The 17790-nt window shown below is 41.5% G+C and overlaps 1 protein-coding gene across 1 annotated transcript in view; it reads left to right on the top strand.

The window, feature by feature from the left end:
- Positions 1-17790, top strand: part of Naa25 (N(alpha)-acetyltransferase 25, NatB auxiliary subunit) — a gene marked incomplete in the record, with an annotated part of 72738 nt that overhangs the window by 22233 nt on the left and 32715 nt on the right. Inside the window, 7 exon segments of the mRNA XM_008847514.3 lie at positions 2159-2233; positions 4905-5012; positions 5378-5456; positions 7564-7675; positions 8202-8291; positions 10605-10774; positions 12536-12648. Of these exon segments, the coding sequence (XP_008845736.1) occupies positions 2159-2233; positions 4905-5012; positions 5378-5456; positions 7564-7675; positions 8202-8291; positions 10605-10774; positions 12536-12648 (747 nt within the window).

The raw sequence follows: 17790 nt of genomic DNA on the forward strand, positions 1-17790 counted from the left end.
CTCTGTGAGTTCAAGGCCAGCCTGGTCTACATAGTAAGTTCCAGGACAGCTGGGGCTACAGGGACACCCTGTCTCAAAAAGAACAAAAGGAAAGAAAAAAGTTGAGCTTGGTGGTGTGTTTATGATCTCAGCCCCGAGGAAGTGGAGACAGAAGGATGCCTGGGGCTTTCTAGCCAGCCACCCTAGCCTAACTGACAAGCAGTACGGTGGCACACACCTTTGATCCCAACACTTGGTTACAGGGCAACCTGTTTCAAAAGTAAAAAAAAAACCCAAACAAAAAAGAGACCAGAGGTTGCCCTGTTATCTCCACATGCACAGTTGTACCCCGGTGCATTGACCCATGTGAACATGTACACACACATGCCTCCTCACACAAATAAAGACAGTTTGTTTATTTTTAAAAGCTCATTTCTTTCCCTACCTGTGCTGGAGACCAAGCTCAGATGTTTTTGTTGTTGTTCATGCTAGGCAAGTGTTATTCTGTAGGTTTTAAGTTACTTTTGAAACAGGGATTCAGTCTTTATATCATTATCAGGAATAGACAGTCCCTTCTGCTTCACAGGGACTCCATGTAATTTTGGAAGTAAACTGACATTGGCAAAAGATTAAAAGGATAGTAACTACGGTGTTAAGCAGATAGAGTCCAAACTACGATGTTAGCAAATAGACCCCTTAGCTTCAGTCTCTACTTGGCTAATTATAGGCAGACTCTGACTCATGCTTGAATAGTCTAGTTAATTCCATTTTGTCATGCTCCTGCTTTGAAATGTCATATTGTACATATATGTACATTGTATGTACATGATGAAAAGGTTAGTTCTTTTTTTTTTGTTTTTGTTTTTGTTTTTTGACGGCGGGCGTCTTAAGTAACTCCCTCACTATGTAGCTTAGAATGATTTTGAGTCCTTGGTCCTTTTCCACTACTTCCCAAGTTCTAGGATTATAGGCATGCCACAATTGTGCTTGGCTGATAGGGTTAGTTTTAATTGATGGCTTGGAAGAACCTAATAGTTTTCCACTATGCCTAGTTCCTGTCTGGTTTTCTTTATCTGTTTTACTGTAACTGATTATTTGTGTTATCTTTAGTTGCTGTTGATTTTTTATTTGTTTGTTTTGGGACTGGGTCTCAAGTAGCACAAGTTGGCTTCAAACTCTCTGTAGCTGAGGATGACCTTGAGCTTCTGTTCCTCCTCCCTCTACCTCTCAAGTGCTCTGATTATAGGTGTGTACCATGATGCAGTTTATGTAGTGCTGGGGATTAAATCTTTGGATTTGTGCATAGTAGGCAAGCATTCTACCAACTGAGCTTCCCAAGCCTGAAGATTGCTTTTTTAAAAATAAGGCTGGAGAGTTGGCTCAGAGTACTGACTGCTCTTGCAGAGGACCCGGGTTCAATTCCCAGCACCCACATGGTGGCTACAAATCATCCTTAACTCCAGTTCCAGGGGAATCCGAAGCCCTCTTCTGACCTCCGCGGCATTGCCCAACACAGGTGCACTCACATGCATACAGGCAATACACTCATACACATAAAATAAAAATAATAGTAAATTTTTTAAAAAATTAAAAAAAAATATTTATTGTTATTTATGTATATGTGTGTCCCTGAGTGAGTTTATGTGCATCACATGTTGTAGATGCCGATGGAGGCGAGAGGGCATGGGATCCTCTGGGACTAGGTTACAAGGAGGATCTAATGAGCCATCTAATGTAGGTGTTGGTAACCAAACATGGGTCCTCTGCAACTTTGCAAGAGAAGCAAGTGTTCTTAACTGCTAAGCCATTTCTTCAGTCCCCTGAAGATTGTTTATTGGTAAACACTTGTAATCAAATTTTGTGATTTTTTTTTTTTTTTTGGTAGTCTATTAGAACCATACTGGGTCACATTGCGTTTTATGAGTTTTGGGCTTTTATCTTAGAAAAATGTTTGAAAGAGTAAAATATCACTCATGATATGAAGTCACATTTATGATTGCCTGCATTGTCATAGTGATGAAACTATCAGACACATGAACCAAGATATGTAAATGCATTACTGGTCTCCTAGGAAGTTTCCCACATATTCAGATTTATTTTTATTTATTTTTGTTTTAGTTTCTAGTTTATTAATTGTTCTCTATTTGATGATTTCTAAATTAAGTTCTTTGTCTTTCAGGCTGGCATGGCTTTGTATAAGATTGTTCCCAAAAACCCTTACTACTTTTGGTCTGTAATGAGCCTAATTATGCAAGTGAGTATGCCATTCAGGATGGGATTGAAGTTTGACTTTAACATCATTGTCTGTAATATGTCTTTGAACTTAGTTGGTATGTTACAATGTCAAGGAAGACTTTGTAAATTATCAGTTGACTCTTCAAGTTGGGAGTACCTGGTAACCTTTATTTTTTTCTTTGGAGTTTTGAGACGGTATCTCTATGTAGCCCAAGCTGGCCTTGAACTTGCTGTATAACTGAGGCTGACGTCAAATTTCAAATCCTACTGCCTCAGCCTCTTGAGTGCTGGCTACTTAGTGTTCTTTCCAAGTTATTCTATTGGTTCATTTATATGCATGGATTGCATTTCCCCTGATCTTCAGTCCATTGCTGGGCTGTCTAATCAAGCATGAGCCTCACAGTATTTGATAATTCAACCTGATGTTTTTAAGGCAGTGTGTAGGTCATTGAACAGTCTTTGAATTGGTTCTCTTTCCTTTGCATTCTTCTGTCCCTCTGCTTCTTTCTTCCTCTTTCTTCCTTTCTCTTTCTCTCTGTCTCCCTCACTTCCCCTCCCTCCCTCTCTTCTTCCCTTCTTGACAAGGTCTCTCAAGTAGCCCAGAGTGGCCTCCAATTCAGTATGTAGCTGAGGATTGCCTTGAACTTCTGATCCTCTTGCTTGTACCTCCTGAGTGTTGGGATTATAGATGTACACCACCATGTTCAGCTTAAATTTTTCTTTCTGAGCCTCAGTTTACTCTTTTGCAGAGTGGAAATGCTTTATCTACCAGAACTACTGTAAAACCCAAAATGAAATTGTGTGGGAGTACATGGATAGTAAGAATCAAATATAGTGATAAAGAAGAAACATTCTAAACTGGGCATGGTGGTAACCACCTGGAGTTCCAGTACCTGGCAGGAGGATTTTGAGTTTGAGGCCAACCTTGGCCAAGTACAGAGTAAGACCATCTCAAAAGATGAAAAGCCAATTAACTAAACATTCTGAGGTCAGGTCTACCTTCAAATATGTGTGGCTTTTCCACAGGCTTAGGAGAGCTATTGGGGGAATCTCTTCCCTTAGTTTTGGTGGTAACCACCTGGAGTTCCAGTACCTGGCAGGAGGATTTTGAGTTTGAGGCCAACCTTGGCCAAGTACAGAGTAAGACCATCTCAAAAGATGAAAAGCCAATTAACTAAACATTCTGAGGTCAGGTCTACCTTCAAATATGTGTGGCTTTTCCACAGGCTTAGGAGAGCTATTGGGGGAATCTCTTCCCTTAGTTTCTTTTTTTAGGTATCCCTGTAGTGGGGCCGGACTGGAACTCACTATCTAAACCAGGCTGGCCTTGATTGAAACCCACAGAGATCCTTCTGTCTCTGCCTCCTAAGTCCTGGGATTTTAATTTTTTTTTTTAAATGTATATAGGTTGTCTTCATGTGTGTACACCTGTATTGTCCAATGCCCATGGAGGTCAGAAGAAGGCATCAGAGCCAGGCGTGGTGGCGCAGGCCTTTAATCCCAGCATTTGGGAGGCAAAGACAGGCGGATCTTTGAGAGTTTCAGGCCAGCTAGGGCTATAGGGACACCCCGTCTCAAAAGACAAAAAAATGCATCAGATTCTCTGGAACTGGAGTTATGAGCAGTTGTTAGCCACCATGTGGGTGCTGGGAATTGAACTCAGGTCCTCTTCAAGAGCAGTCAGTTCTCTTAACCTCTGAGCCATCTCTCTACCCCTCCCCCCAATTTCTTTATCTATAAAATAAATATAATACTTAGCTTGAAAGGTTGTTTGTAAGAGTTAAGTGAGATCTGAGCTGAACCTCTAGTGGTATTCAAATTAACAGTATGCATGATTTCAGATGATCCATGTATGGCAGTTAATGAATAGTGAACTATCTAAATGAGGAATTGACACCAGGCATGGTGGTACATGCCTTAATCCTAGAGCTTTGAGGGAGAGACAGGCAGATCTCTGAGGCCCCAGGGCTGTATAATGAGACCATGTCTTTAAAAAAGACGAAAAAAAAAAAAAAAGCTGGGCTTGGTGATGTACACCTTTAATCCCAGCCAGGCACGGTGGTATATGTTTTTGTCTTTTGGTTTTTTTTTTTGGGCGGGGGGGGAGGGAAGAAGGTCTTTAATCCTAGAACTTTAAGGCAGAAGCAGGCAGATCTCTGTGAGATGGAGACCAGCCTGATACACATAGTGAGTTCCAGGCCAGCCAGGGTTACATAGACCCTTGTCAAAACAAAACAAAAACACCAAAACAAAAGAATAAAGAAAAGGAAGAATTGGCATTTCCTCTCTTGTAAATGCCATCATTTCCAAAAGATGTTTGAATAGCTTTCTTAGCACACTTGATAACCCCTGAGTGCATCTGAACAGTGTAGTATGCTCCCTCTTAAGTCCTTCTAGAGAGATGGAATAGCCTGTTGAAACATTAGCTCATCTTGTGGCTGCTCAGTATTTTAGAAATGCACAGGATGGTGACTCTTTAGGAAGGAAGGTTCTTATAAGGAAAGCTGCTTTTCAGTGAATCCATGTGGCAAATTGAGATTAGATATGATATATGATAAGTAGACTGGCAGTTAGGGGCCAGATATATGATAAGTAGATTGGCAGTCAGGGTCACAGTGGTTATGTGTATGGTGATGTGAACAAGGCAAGCAGGAAGGATTGCAGCAAGACACTTACCTTTCCTCCTGTAGTCCATATCGGCACGGGATGAAAACCTCTCGAAAACCATGTTTCTGCCCCTGGCTGAGAGGATGGTAGAGAAAATGGTGAAAGAGGACAAGATCGAAGCTGAAGCTGAAGTGAGTAGTTCCTGCTCTTCTGTTTCCCTGATGGTGGCTGTGCTGGGGTCTTGTCCTGGTGTGCACTTCATAGCCAGTGTCATCTGGGCCTTGGGTGAGCAGAGCCTCAGCAACTGAGGGCAGCCCTCTTCCACTCAGTGCAACAATCCTGGGCTGTCTCCAAAAGCACTCCCAGCTGAGATCTGTGTAGAAAGAAAACAGTCATCCAAGCCTGGCTGTCAGTTTCTTCTCATTTGCAGACAGGGCTCTTTTGAGTAATTTTTAAATAATGAATAAAAGACTATAAATGCCTGTATTCTTATTAGTGAAAAGTGACTTATTACTGAAAAGTTTCAATGGTTGCAATTATTTGTTTCTTCTATAAGGTTGAACTTTATTATATGATCCTGGAACGGTTGGGAAAGTACCAGGAAGCCTTGGATGTCATTAGAGGGAAATTAGGAGGTAATTTTTTTAAAGTTTTCTGAAATTTTTTTTAAAATTTAAACATAGAAATTGTTTATTGTGGAAAAATTCTCATATACAAATGTAAGGATGTGAAAAGGTCACATGACTGAGCACAGTTATATTCTTTCAGATTTTTCTGTATGTTGTACGTTTATTTTTAAAATTGAAAATAATTGATGGATTCAGAAGAGTCAAGGCATTTGAGAGATGATATTCCAGGTGGCTAACATCTGTCCCAAGGTTCTCATCCTGTAACTTGATCTTGTTTGTTTTGAGGCAATTTCTTATTCTGTAGTCCAGACTGACTAGGAATTCACTATGTAGCAGTCCTCCTGCCTCAGCCCCTTGAGTGTTGGGGTTGTGCGTATGAGCCATCATGCCTGGCAAACAATGTCTTTTTATTTTGTTTTTGGAAACAGGGTCTGGCTTTATCTCTCTAACTGGTCTGGAACTCACTGTGTGAATCAAGCCTGCCTCAAACTGGTCCCTGCTTCTGCTTTCTACATGCTGACATTTTAGGCATGCACCATCACACCCAGGCCCAGTCACTTGTTCTTTATGTCTTAAAAACGAGTCTTCCCCTTTCTTTTCTAAAAAAATATTGCATTCATTCATTCATTCAATTCATTCATTCGTTGTGTGTATGGGCACACATGACATGGTGCGCATGTTGAGGTCAGAGGACAACTTATAAGAGTTGGTTTTCTCTTTCCACCATTTTGGTCCCAGAGACTGAACTCAGGTCAGGCTTTGCTGCAAGTGCCCTTACCCTATTAGCCATTTTGTCCACCTGCCAACCCCCCACCCCCTTCTTTTTAAGGTGAGACAAGGTCACCACCTGTGACTCCTTCCTTGGCCTCTCCAGTTCTGGATTTTTCTGAGTATGTTGCACACCTTTGTGTTTTATATTTTCCTTTATGTTTTATGTTTGAGACACAGTCTTGCTATGGAGCCCTGGCTTGTCTGGAACTTCCAGTAATTCTTCTGTTTTTACCTTCTGAGTAGAAAGAAATGTCATGGCCTGACTCTTGCTTTTGTAAAGTAGCAAGGGAATTTTATTCAAAAACAAAATGATAGTACATATCAGGTATGTTGTGAGCAGCAGACTCCTTGAGTTGAGGATTCAAGGGCCTACTTAAAAAAAAGGGTGACTCTGCTTTTAAACTCTATTTTATGTGTATGTATTACATGTACATGTCTGTGTAAGTATATGTGCACATGTGTATGCAGGTGCATGTGTCTGTACATGCAAAGAGGCCAGAAGCAGGAGTTGAATCCATTGAAACTGGTGTTAATAAGTGTTTTGCAGGATGCCAGGGATATCATGTAGGTGCTAGGAACCAAATTCTGGGCCTCCTGATTTTGTAGCAAGTGATCTCAACCACTGAGCCATCGCTCTAGCTCTTATGTTTTGTTTTTTAATGTAACTTGTTTTCTAACTTTACCCTCCTTGTAACTAGGTACAATTCTGCCTTTTTGGTTTCATTCAGCTAGATTATATGCTTGCTGTTTTCTTAGCCTACTTAACTCTTCTAAGCTGTTTGGTAGTTACTGAATTTGTCTCTTCTACCTTTTTGTTTTCCACCTAAAATCTCACCATTTTCACCCCATTTCAGTTTAACCCTCTTCAGTATTTTAGAACTGCCTGAGCTAAATGTCCCAGTCCTCAGGCATTGGTTGGAGATTTATAAGTATGGCCCACACACTTGATCCTTACCCCAGCACAGTGTCTGTTCATCTTTGTATTTTACTGAGAAAGTGATTAGAAAAGTTGACTGTTCCTAGTGGGCTGTTTTCTTTTCAACAATTTTTTTTTTTTTTTTTTTTCGGAGATAGGGTTTCACTCTATAGCCCTCTGACTGGCCTGGAACTCACAGAGAACTGCTTGCCTCTGCCTCCTAAGTGCTGGGATTAGAGACATGTGCTACCACACCTGCTGCAAAATAATCTTTGTAAGATAGTAATTTGTTATTTTAAGAGTGGTACCATTTTTTGAGAGAATGAGTAATAAGAAAGTGAGCCATTTTCTAACGATTGGATTCTACTCTACCTTTGAGTAGAAATAAAATCAGCTCACCAACTTTTATAACTTTTTTAATTATAGAGAAGTTGACAAGTGAGATTCAGAGTCGGGAAAATAAATGCATGGCTATGTACAAGAAGCTGAGTAGGTGGCCTGAGTGCAATGCCCTTTCCCGACGCCTCTTGCTGAAAAAGTAAGTAGATGCTGTTCCTTGTGACCCGAGATCCTGAGCAGTGTCTAGGTTTCACAGCCACCACTGGCTCTGTGGGTATCTTTACAATTTCTAGGCAAGTTCTCTTATTAGTTGTTTCTTAGAAGTTTTTAAGTTTTCAGTGATCCTTCATCTCTCAGGAAGACAGTATAGTGGTACTTTGGCCAAAGTGGTGCTAAATTATGTATTGATGGTGAATGCCAAAAATGGTTATTTTGTCAAATTTGATACTGGCCTAACAGAGGCTTCCTTCTTTTTCTGTACCTCTTCTTATTTATGAAGAGCCTAGGCAGGGGGTTTTCTATTAAGAAAGGTAGTTTTCTAGAGCTGGCCATGCTTTTGAAGGAAAGAATGCTGTCTCACAGGGTGGCAGGGGATGGGGTGGACTACTCCTAGTACATATGGGAGTTAGGGCTTAGAGAGTCAAGTCAGTTGATATCATGGTTCCTAAAGCAGATTTGTCACAATGTGGGTTTAATCCTGTGTGCATCATTCAATCTGATTTTAGCTCAGATGACTGGCAGTTCTATCTGACTTATTTCGATTCTGTCTTTCGACTGATTGAAGAGTCCTGGACACCTCCTGCTGAAGGTGAACAGTAAGTCGTCTTTCTTTTCTTTCCTTTTTTCTGCCCCCCCCCTTTTTTTTCAAATCCAAACTGTTTCTACTAATTTTTTTTTTTTTTTTTTAAAGTAAGGACCAATGTATATGTTACTTTTTAAAAAGTTTCTTTTGGGAGCAGCTATATAAAGTGGCTCCTTGGGGTCTTTAGAACTATGTCCCAAATGGCACTTTCTGTGGTACTGGGAATTGAACCTAGGGTCCCACACATTCTAGGCAAGCCTGCTACTACTGAACTATATCCCCAGCACAATGATGCTGTTTTGTTTTTATAGTTTGATATATTTATTTATTTATTTTTATATTTTGTTTGTTTTTGAGACAGGGTCTCCCTATAGCCCCAGCTAATCCAGAACTCACTATGTACACCAGGCTGGCCTCAGTCTCACAGAGACCCACGTGCCTCTGCCTCCTGAGTGCTGGGATTAAAGGTGCGTGCCACCATGCCTGGCTTAAAATTTTTATTTTAAAAAAATTTAATTTTGTGTCCGTGTTTGTGGTTTTTTTGTATGCCACGTATGTGGGTGCCCACAGAGGCCAGAGAGGGCATTAGATCCCTTGGAGTTAGAGTTATAGGTAGTTGTGAGCCACTTGATAGGTGTGCTGGGAACCAAATTCATGTCCTTTGCAAAAGCGGCAAATGTTCTTAACCACTGAGCTGTTTCTCCAACCCTGTTTGGGTTTCTTGAGACAGTGTATAGCCCTGGCTGGCCTGGGGCTTGCTATGCAGACCAAGGTGTCCTTAAATGTTATAGGCATGCCCCAGCATGTCCAGATTACAATGTTACTTTTTAATGTGTTGTAACAAAAGGATTTTATTGTAAGCCAATTGAATTATCTTTCTTTTTTGTAATAATACATTCCTTTCAAAATAAGCCTTTTTTCCCTCAGTTTATTGTACATTAAAATCTTTGTGTGACACGTGGTACGTTAGTTCCCACTTGTTCTACCTGCCCCAAAATAAATCTCTATAGCAGTTTGGTGTCTTTCCCTTCACATTTATTTCTGCCCATATGCTAACGTAATTATTATCTAACATAATAATGGAATTGTATTAGACATAATAGTTGGTGTTTTTCTCCCTGAAATATGTTTGGCTAGCTTCCTATGTGGTGTATGTACATCTTTTTCATTCTTTTTAGTGGCTTAAGAGTTCTCTTTTTAGAAATGTACCAGAACTCATTTAATGCCTTCTATTGGTGGTAGTTGGGCCTTTGCCAAATTTCCCTGTCCCTCCTTTATCACAGGTAATACTTTAGAAATATAAATGGAGTCTATAAAAAAAATTTTAAGGGACTGGAGACATGGCTCAGCAGTTAAGAATGCTGATTGCTCTTGCAGAGGACCTGGGTTCAGTTCCTACCCAGCACCCACATGGTGGCTAACAACTATCCTTAACTCCAGTTCCAGGGGATATGACACCCTCTTCTGGCCTCCATGGGTATGGTATGCGGTGCACTAACATGCAGGCAAAACACTCATGCACATAAAGTAAAAATACATTTTTTAAAATTACAAAAAATTTAAAGCCTTTATGGTTTGTGGGTGCATGTGCATGTTTTCCACCACACACTTGTAGAGGTCAGAGGACAGCTTATGGAGTCAGTTCTATTCTTCCACTGTCTCTGTCTCTCTCTTTCTGGGTGCTAGAGATTAAATGCAGGGCTTTGAGCATACTAGGTGAGTGATCTACCTCTGACCCCTTAGCTGTTTTTTTTTTTAAAGGTAATTAAATTTTTTTTTATTTATTATGTATATGAGTGTAATGCCTGCATGTATATAAATGCACCTGTGTTGTACAGTGCCCACAGAGGTCAGAAGAGGGTGTTGGATCCCCTGGAACTGGCGTTAGGATGGCTGTTAGCTGCCGTGTGGGTACTGGGAATTGAACCCCGGTCTTCTACAAGAGCAACCAGTGCTCTTAACCACTGAGTCATCTCTCCAGCCCCCCGCCCTTTTTATTTTTTTAAAAAAGACGGGGTATACCTGTAGCCCCAGCTGGCCTCAGTGTCATAGCCCCACCTGCCTCTGCCTCTCAGTGCTGGAATTAAATGTGTGTGCCACCATACCCGGCTAGCCCCTGGCTTTTTGAGATAGGGTCTTAATCTGTAGCCAGTGCTGACTTTGAACCAGTCCTTTGTCCTCTGCCCATGGGTTGCAGGACTTATCTGTGCTGCTTCACTTTTCCATTTTTATTGTTTGGTAATTAGCAAAGTGTTTAAGATCATTTTCACCTTGTGGAAGCAAAGTAGAGGCAATAAAAATACCTTTCCCTTGTGTTTATTCCCAGCTCTTTGGAAGGAGAAGTACACTATTCCGCAGAAGAAGCTGTGAAGTTCATAGAGGATCGGATAACAGAAGAGTCTAAAAGTTCTCGCCATCTCAGGGGACCACACCTGGCCAAGCTGGAACTGATCAGGCGTTTAAGAAGTCAGGGCTGTAATGATGAGTACAAGCTGGGTAAGTGACCACCCCTGGAGAAAGCCTAAAGTGACAAGGTCATGTTTGGGTAGCAAACACGTTTATTGCCTGAAAATGAACACTAATGGATGATGCATTTACAAACTCTACCTTCAGTCCCATATTCAACTTTGCTCAGCATTAGCATCTCTATTTAGTTCATTGGAATCTTTACAGACCCAGTTGCAAAGAGAAGTTTCACACTGTTTTGAACATAAGCGCATGAACATTTTCTTTTTTTTTCTTTTTATTTTATGTATATGAGTGTATTGCCTGCATGTATGTGAGTGCACCTGTGTCATGCAGTGCCTAAGAGGTCAGAAGAGGGCTGTGGATTCCCCTGGAACTGGAGCTAAGGACGGTTTATAGCCACCATGTGGGTGCTGGGAATTGAACCCCGGTCTTCAGCGAGAGCAGTCAGTGCTCTTAACCACTGAGCCACCTCTCCAGCCCCTTACTTTGTTTTTAATTTGAGGAGAAATAAATTTAATTGGTAGCTGTCTGTTAATCTAGTTTAAATTTGCACAGTGAGTGACTTACTAGAGTAGGTTATTGGCCTGTGGCTCTTGTTCCCTTGTTCTTCTGTTAGGACTTCTGTCATAAGCACTACCTTTTTCATTTAGTTAGCATTTAATACTTGTTAAGTTGTTCAGGACCTTTTGTAGAGAGATGTATGTTTATATAAGAACTTTTAGCTATAAGGAAACCTTTTTGTTATTTAAATTTTAACTTACTGAGAAGCTTCATAATTAGGGATGATGGCACATATCTCATCCTAACTCTAGAAAGCCTGAGGCAGGAGGATTGCCCATGATCTCAAAGCCAGCCTGGGCTACATAGTGAGCCCTTGTCTTAAACAAAACAAAACAAAACAAAAACGGGGCTGGAGACATATGTAGCTCAGTGCTACAGTGTCTGCTTAGCATGCGTGAGTTCAATCCCCAGTGCTTAAAAAAAAATAAGGCCTGAAGCCGGGCATGGTGGCGCATGCATTTAATCCCAGCACTCGGGTGGCAGAGGAGGCGGATCTCTGTGAGTTAGAGGCCAGCCTGGTCTACAGAGCAAGTTCCAGGCAGCTGGAGCTACAGGGAGACCCTGTCTCAATAAGACCAAAAAAAAAGCCCTGAAAAAACAAAAAAAATACCACCCGAACCACACCCACCCAAACAAAATAAGCAAAAAACCCACTTTACATTTCCTAAGTATTTAAATGCACACATGCACACACACACAACATGCACACACACACACACACACACACACAAAATAAAAAAAGCAAAAATAAAAACGAAACAACCTTTACATTACATTCATCTCATTCCATCAGGTATTCAAGCAGAGGGGTTTTTTTTTGTTTGTTTGTTTGTTTGTTTTTTTAAGACAGGGTCTCCTGCTGGGCATGGTGGCGCACACCTTTAATCCCAGCACTTGGGAGGCAGAGGCAGGTGGATCTCTGAGTTCAAGGCCAGGCTGTCTCCATGGTGAATCCAGGACAGGTGGACTACAAGGAGACCCTGTCTCAAAAAGACAAAAAAAAAAAAGACAGGGTCTCCCAACTCACTATGTAGACCAGGCTGGCCAGACTCACAGAGTTCCTCCTGACTCTGCCTCCTGAGTGCTGGGATTAAAGGCATGCAGCACGCTCGACTTTTAAGCAGAGTTTTAATTTAAATGAAATAAATGCTTTTGGATTACTCTTCACATTTAATATAGAAATTGCTTTAGTTCACGAGTCACTTAATGATCCTCCCTTTCTTTTAGGTGACCCTGAAGAATTAATGTTCCAGTATTTTAAGAAGTTTGGGGATAAGCCATGTTGCTTCACAGACCTTAAGGTGTTTGTTGACCTCTTGCCTGCTACACAGTGTACAAAAGTAAGTATGTTTCAAAGTTCAGTTAATGACTGAATTTGTTGAAACTAGGTTAAGTTTGGGTTTTTAGTCTATTGGGGGGTAAAGGGTGAGCCGGAGATGGCATGGTAACTGCCCTGGCATCCTGAGTGCTGTGTGCTATCATGTTCTGTGAATCAATTCTAGATGCCATGGAGAACCAGCCATATTTTTGACTTCTCATCCAGCAGCATGGATTGGTTCAGATTTCTTACCTTTTTTTTAAGGAGATCTTCTGTAATCCCAGTTGGCCTTACACTCTGGATCCTTTTACCCCTACCCCTTGAATGCTAGGATTATAAGTATGAGCCATCATGCTTCACTAACTTTTTTTTTTTTTAATTATTATTTTTATTTTATGTGTATGTGTGTATTGCCTGCATGTAAGTAAGTGCCTCGAAGGTCAGAAGAGGCTGTCTGATCCCCTGGGACTGGAGTTAAGGACAGTTGTTAGCTGTTATGTGGGTGCTGGGATTCGAACCTGGGTCTTCTGCAAGAATAACCAGTGTTCTTAAACACTGAGCCATATCTCCAGCCCCAACTTTTTTATTTTTAATAATTTTCTTTTCTTTTTTTTTTTTTTAACTTTATGTGTATGAATGCTTGCCTGCATATATACATGTATACTGTGTGTGCCTGGTGCCCTTGGAAGCATGAAGAGGGTATTGAGTTCCTTGGAACTGGAGTCAAGAGTGTTGTGAGTTGCCATGTGGGTGCCGGGAACTGAACCCAGGTCCTCTGTAAGAGCAGCAAGTGCTCAAAATTACTGTACTCTCTCTCCAGCCCCCTTTGTTGTTTTTAGTGAATAATTTTTTTCTCATGGCTAAGCAGTCCAGAATCAAGCAACTTGTATGGCCAGTCTGTGGTTGAGTGCTCTCTTCATGGCTTACTGGAGAGAGTTGTCCATGAAAACTTCATAACCTGTACAAGTTTTTAGCCCTTGTTCCAGAGTGTCATTGGTAAGGGGCAGTTGGAGTGCTATCCATATTGGAAGAACAGTATGCCTGAGGTAGGAAATAAAAGCATGGATAAAGCCAGTAACTTTTATCCGCTTTACTCATAAATAACCCTGTAAAAAGATTGTAATGAAAGTTAGAAGCTGTATTAGTCACCTTTCTGTTGCCATGATAGAAACACCAGGACCAAAGGAACTTATAAAAGGAAGCATTTAGCTTACAGTCCCAAAGCAGAAAGAGTTTATCATAGCGAGGAGGCTTGAGGGCAGAGGTAGCTGGAGTAGGAACAGAAGGTCAGCACACACATCTTTAAGCAGGCACAGGAAGCAGAGTGACTGGAGATCTAGCAAGGCTTGAGAACTCTCTAAGCCCAATGACATGCTTCCTCCAACATGGCCACACCTTCTAAGACCTCCCACAACACCACCACCAACTGGGGACAAAAATGTTTGAATATTTGGAGCCTATGGGGGACGTTCTCATTCAAACCAGTACAGACGCCTTCTTGACAGAGAGCTGTCTGTTCTCCCACAAAGCTTTTTGTCTTTGTGAGGAATAGGTGGAGTAGATTAGGAGAGCAGCAGAATGCCTAGAGTATTGATTTGTTAACATGTCTTAATGCCACTGGAACTCAGGACTTCGGCAGGCTTGAGGTGCCCCATCTAGGGCACACAGGCAGTGGGGCCCTGTCTGGTAAGGAGGCCGTGGTCTCAGTGGGCTTCTGAAGTGACTATTTCCATTCATGTTGGTTTAGTTAAGCTGTTCTTGGGATGTTGTGCCAAAAAAATTCTTGGATAAATTGTACCATGCTCAGAAGAGTTCTGGGTTGTAGGAACATTTGAAAGCCCATGAGAGAAAAACAGTTGAGTGGAAAAGAAAAGTTTGGTCTGGGAAGGGCTGTAGTATGTCCTTTCACATATTTGAAAAGCTGTCTTGGAGACTGGAGAGATGTCTCAGCAGTTAAGAGCACTGGCTGTTCTTGCAGAAGACCCAGATTCAAGTCCCAGAACCATATGGTGGCTAACTACTGTCCATAACTCCAGTTTCAGGGGATCCATCGCCCTTTTCTGTCCTCTGTGGGCACTGCACGACATGGGTGCACACATACTCAGGCATAATACTTGCACACATAAAATAAAAATAAAGTTTAGGGGCTGGAGAGATGCCTCAGCGGTTAAGAACACTGACTGCTCTTGAAGAGGACTCGGGTTCGATTCCCACCACCCACATGGCAGCTATGAACTGTCCTTAACTCCAGTTCCAGGGGAATATGAAGCCCTCTTCTGATCTCTGCGGCATTGCATGACACGGGTGCACTCACATACATGCAGGCAATACACTCATATACATAAAATAAAAATAATAAAATATATTTTTTAAAAGGTGTGGTGGTACACGCCTTTAATCCCAGCACTCCGGAGGCAGAGACAGGCAGATCTCTGTGAGTTCAAGGCCAGTCTGGTCTACATAGTGACTTCCAGGACAGCTGGGGCTACAGGGAGACCCTATCTCAAAAAGACCAAAAAAAAAAAAAACCCAAAACCCATTTCTTTTTTGGTCTTTTTTGAGACAGGGTCTCTCTGTAGCCCCAGCTGACCTGGAACTTACTATGTAGACCAGGCTTGCCTCGAACTCACAGATAACTGCCTGCCTCTGCCTCCTGAGTGCTGGGATTAAAGGCCTGTGCCACCATGCCCCGCCATTTAAAAAAAAAATTTTAAAAGAGAAAAGCTATCTTGTAGAAGAAGGAGTAAGAACTTTTCACAGGAAATTTAGATTTTGTTTTGGTGAGAAAAAAGATCTTTTTAGTACTCAGAACTCTCTAAAAATACAGTGGGGTTTGCATTTCTGGAGAGAATCTAAGTAAAATCTAGATAACCAAGTGAGACAAACTGAATCCTTCAGTTCTTGTTGAGTATATAATATGCAGAGTCTCACAGGGAGCAACAGATCGTGTCCTGCAGTGTTTACCGTCCCGGAATCTGAAGCCTCAAATGGAGTCTGTTCTTGAGGAATGCTTATGCTTCCTTTAGCTGAATTTCATGAAGGTTGTTGCTGTGAATTTAGCATCAGTTACATTTTCTGTGCAGCTGTACTTAATTGTTTTGCCTAAAGAATCTTTGGTTATCTTGTGTGACCTCATATAGTAAGAGCTGTCTATTCATAGGTACCTACTAGATGCTGGCAGTGATACAATAGTCATTGTCCTGAAAAGTCCAAGATTAGAAACTGGTACAGTGAGGTTTGTAGTCTTATTTTGTGTATGGTTTAATTGAGAGGAATAATTTTGCTACAACTCTTTTTTGGAGAGGCTCATGTAGCCCAGACTGGCCTTGAACTCATTATGTAGCCAACAGTGACCTTGAACTTTTTTTTTTTTTGAGACACGATCTCCCTGTAGCCCCAGCTGGCCAAGATCCCACTATGTAGACCAAGATGGCCTCAGTCTCAGAGATCCATCTGCATCCACCTTCTGAGTGCTGGGATTACAGACATATTCCACCATTCCTGGTTTTTGTGGTGCTGGAGAATGAATGCAGGGCTTCTAAGTGTGACTAGAATCCTCAAGTGGCTCTCTCAGTATGATGTTTGAATCTTTTGTTTTCTTGCTTTGGGGTTTTTAACTTAGTAATACAATGATTCTGAATTTTTTGAAGAAGCTTTTTGTACAGCAGAATAGACTAAAGAATATATGTATTGTTTCATAATAAAATCTGTTTGGATGATTTTTCTTTAACACTCACTAAAGAAGGCATTACAGGTAAATATGCCAAGTACATAAAATGACTTTTGAGAATGGCAGAGCTCTTAAAAGGAACTCTTGAAGGCATGTTATCAAAACCATGGAGGCCAGTGCTGTGGTTGGTCACAAATAGCAGCCTTTCTCCGATCTTAATTAAGATTAGTGTATGATTGTATGTGGACAGATTGAAGCAGAATCGTTACAGATCTGGAACTGCATGATGAGGAAATGTAGTCATAGCCTTCATTACTGGTATTCTGCTGGGAAGTGTGTGGAGATTACCTACCTTTTTTGTAACTCTGTTCTTAGAGTTAGTATTTTTCTGTTATATTAACCCTCAGTCTGGCAAAACCATGAAAGGATTGAACTCCTTAGCATGATCTAAGACAGGAGGTTTTAGTTTACTCTACCTCCACATCTCTACCTTCGAAGCTCTTCCATGGAGTCTTTGCCATGATCCATTTGGGGGCTTGCACCAGGTATTCATCCTGAGCTCTATCCTTAGCCTTCTTTGATTTTTGAGACAGGATCTTACTAAGTTGTTCAGGCTGGCCTTGAACTCACCCTAGCACAGCCAGGCCCTAAACTTGGGCTCCCCCTACTTTAGCTTCTTGAGTAGCTCAGATTGCAGGCCTGTACCAGCAGACCTGGCTGATGACATTTCAGGGCAGTTCAGGAGTAGGAGGGGGACTGGGCTCTCATAGGATAAGTAATTTTGAGCTACACTTGCTGTCCTTCGAGTCTAGTGTGCCTAGTTTAGCTTCTTGGTGTAAAACCAGACTTCTCTTCAAACTAAAGAGATCAGTTTGTGAGCTAGGGAGGGGCTCAACCTCTTAGACTAAATTTAGCAAATTCTATTTTAGTCATATTGGTTTGCTATTTTTTTTCTTTTTTTGAGATAGGGTCTCCCTGTAGCCACAGTTGGCCTGGAACTCACTGTGTAGACTAGGCTGGCCTTGAACTCAGACCTGTCTGCTTCACCTCCCATGGACCTGATGGCACACACCTTTAATCTTAACACTTGGGAGGCAGAGGCAGGGGAATCTCTGAGTTTGAGGCCAGCCTGGTCTATATAGCAAGTTCTAGGGCAGGTCTCAAAAAGACCAAAAAAAATTTCATTTAAAAAACATTTATGTGTATGAATGTCTTGTCTGCATGTATGTAAGTGCACCCATGTCATGCAGTGCCCAAAGAGGCCAGAAAGGGGTGTCAGATCCCCTCAAACTGGAGTTACCACTGTGTTAGCTGCCATGTTGGTGCTGGAACTCGAGCCCAGGTTCTCTGGAAGAACAGCAAGTGTTCTTAACTGCTGAGCCCTCTCTTCAGCCCCAATTTCGTCCTATGTATGTATGTATGTATGTATGTATGTATATAATTACTGTCTTTTATTAGGATTAGAGGTTTGGGCAGGCCCTGCTTACAATCTTT

Source organism: Nannospalax galili, unplaced genomic scaffold (genome assembly GCF_000622305.1).
Source record: "Nannospalax galili isolate Female #2095 unplaced genomic scaffold, S.galili_v1.0 scaffold120, whole genome shotgun sequence".
Classification (NCBI taxonomy): domain Eukaryota; kingdom Metazoa; phylum Chordata; class Mammalia; order Rodentia; family Spalacidae; genus Nannospalax; species Nannospalax galili.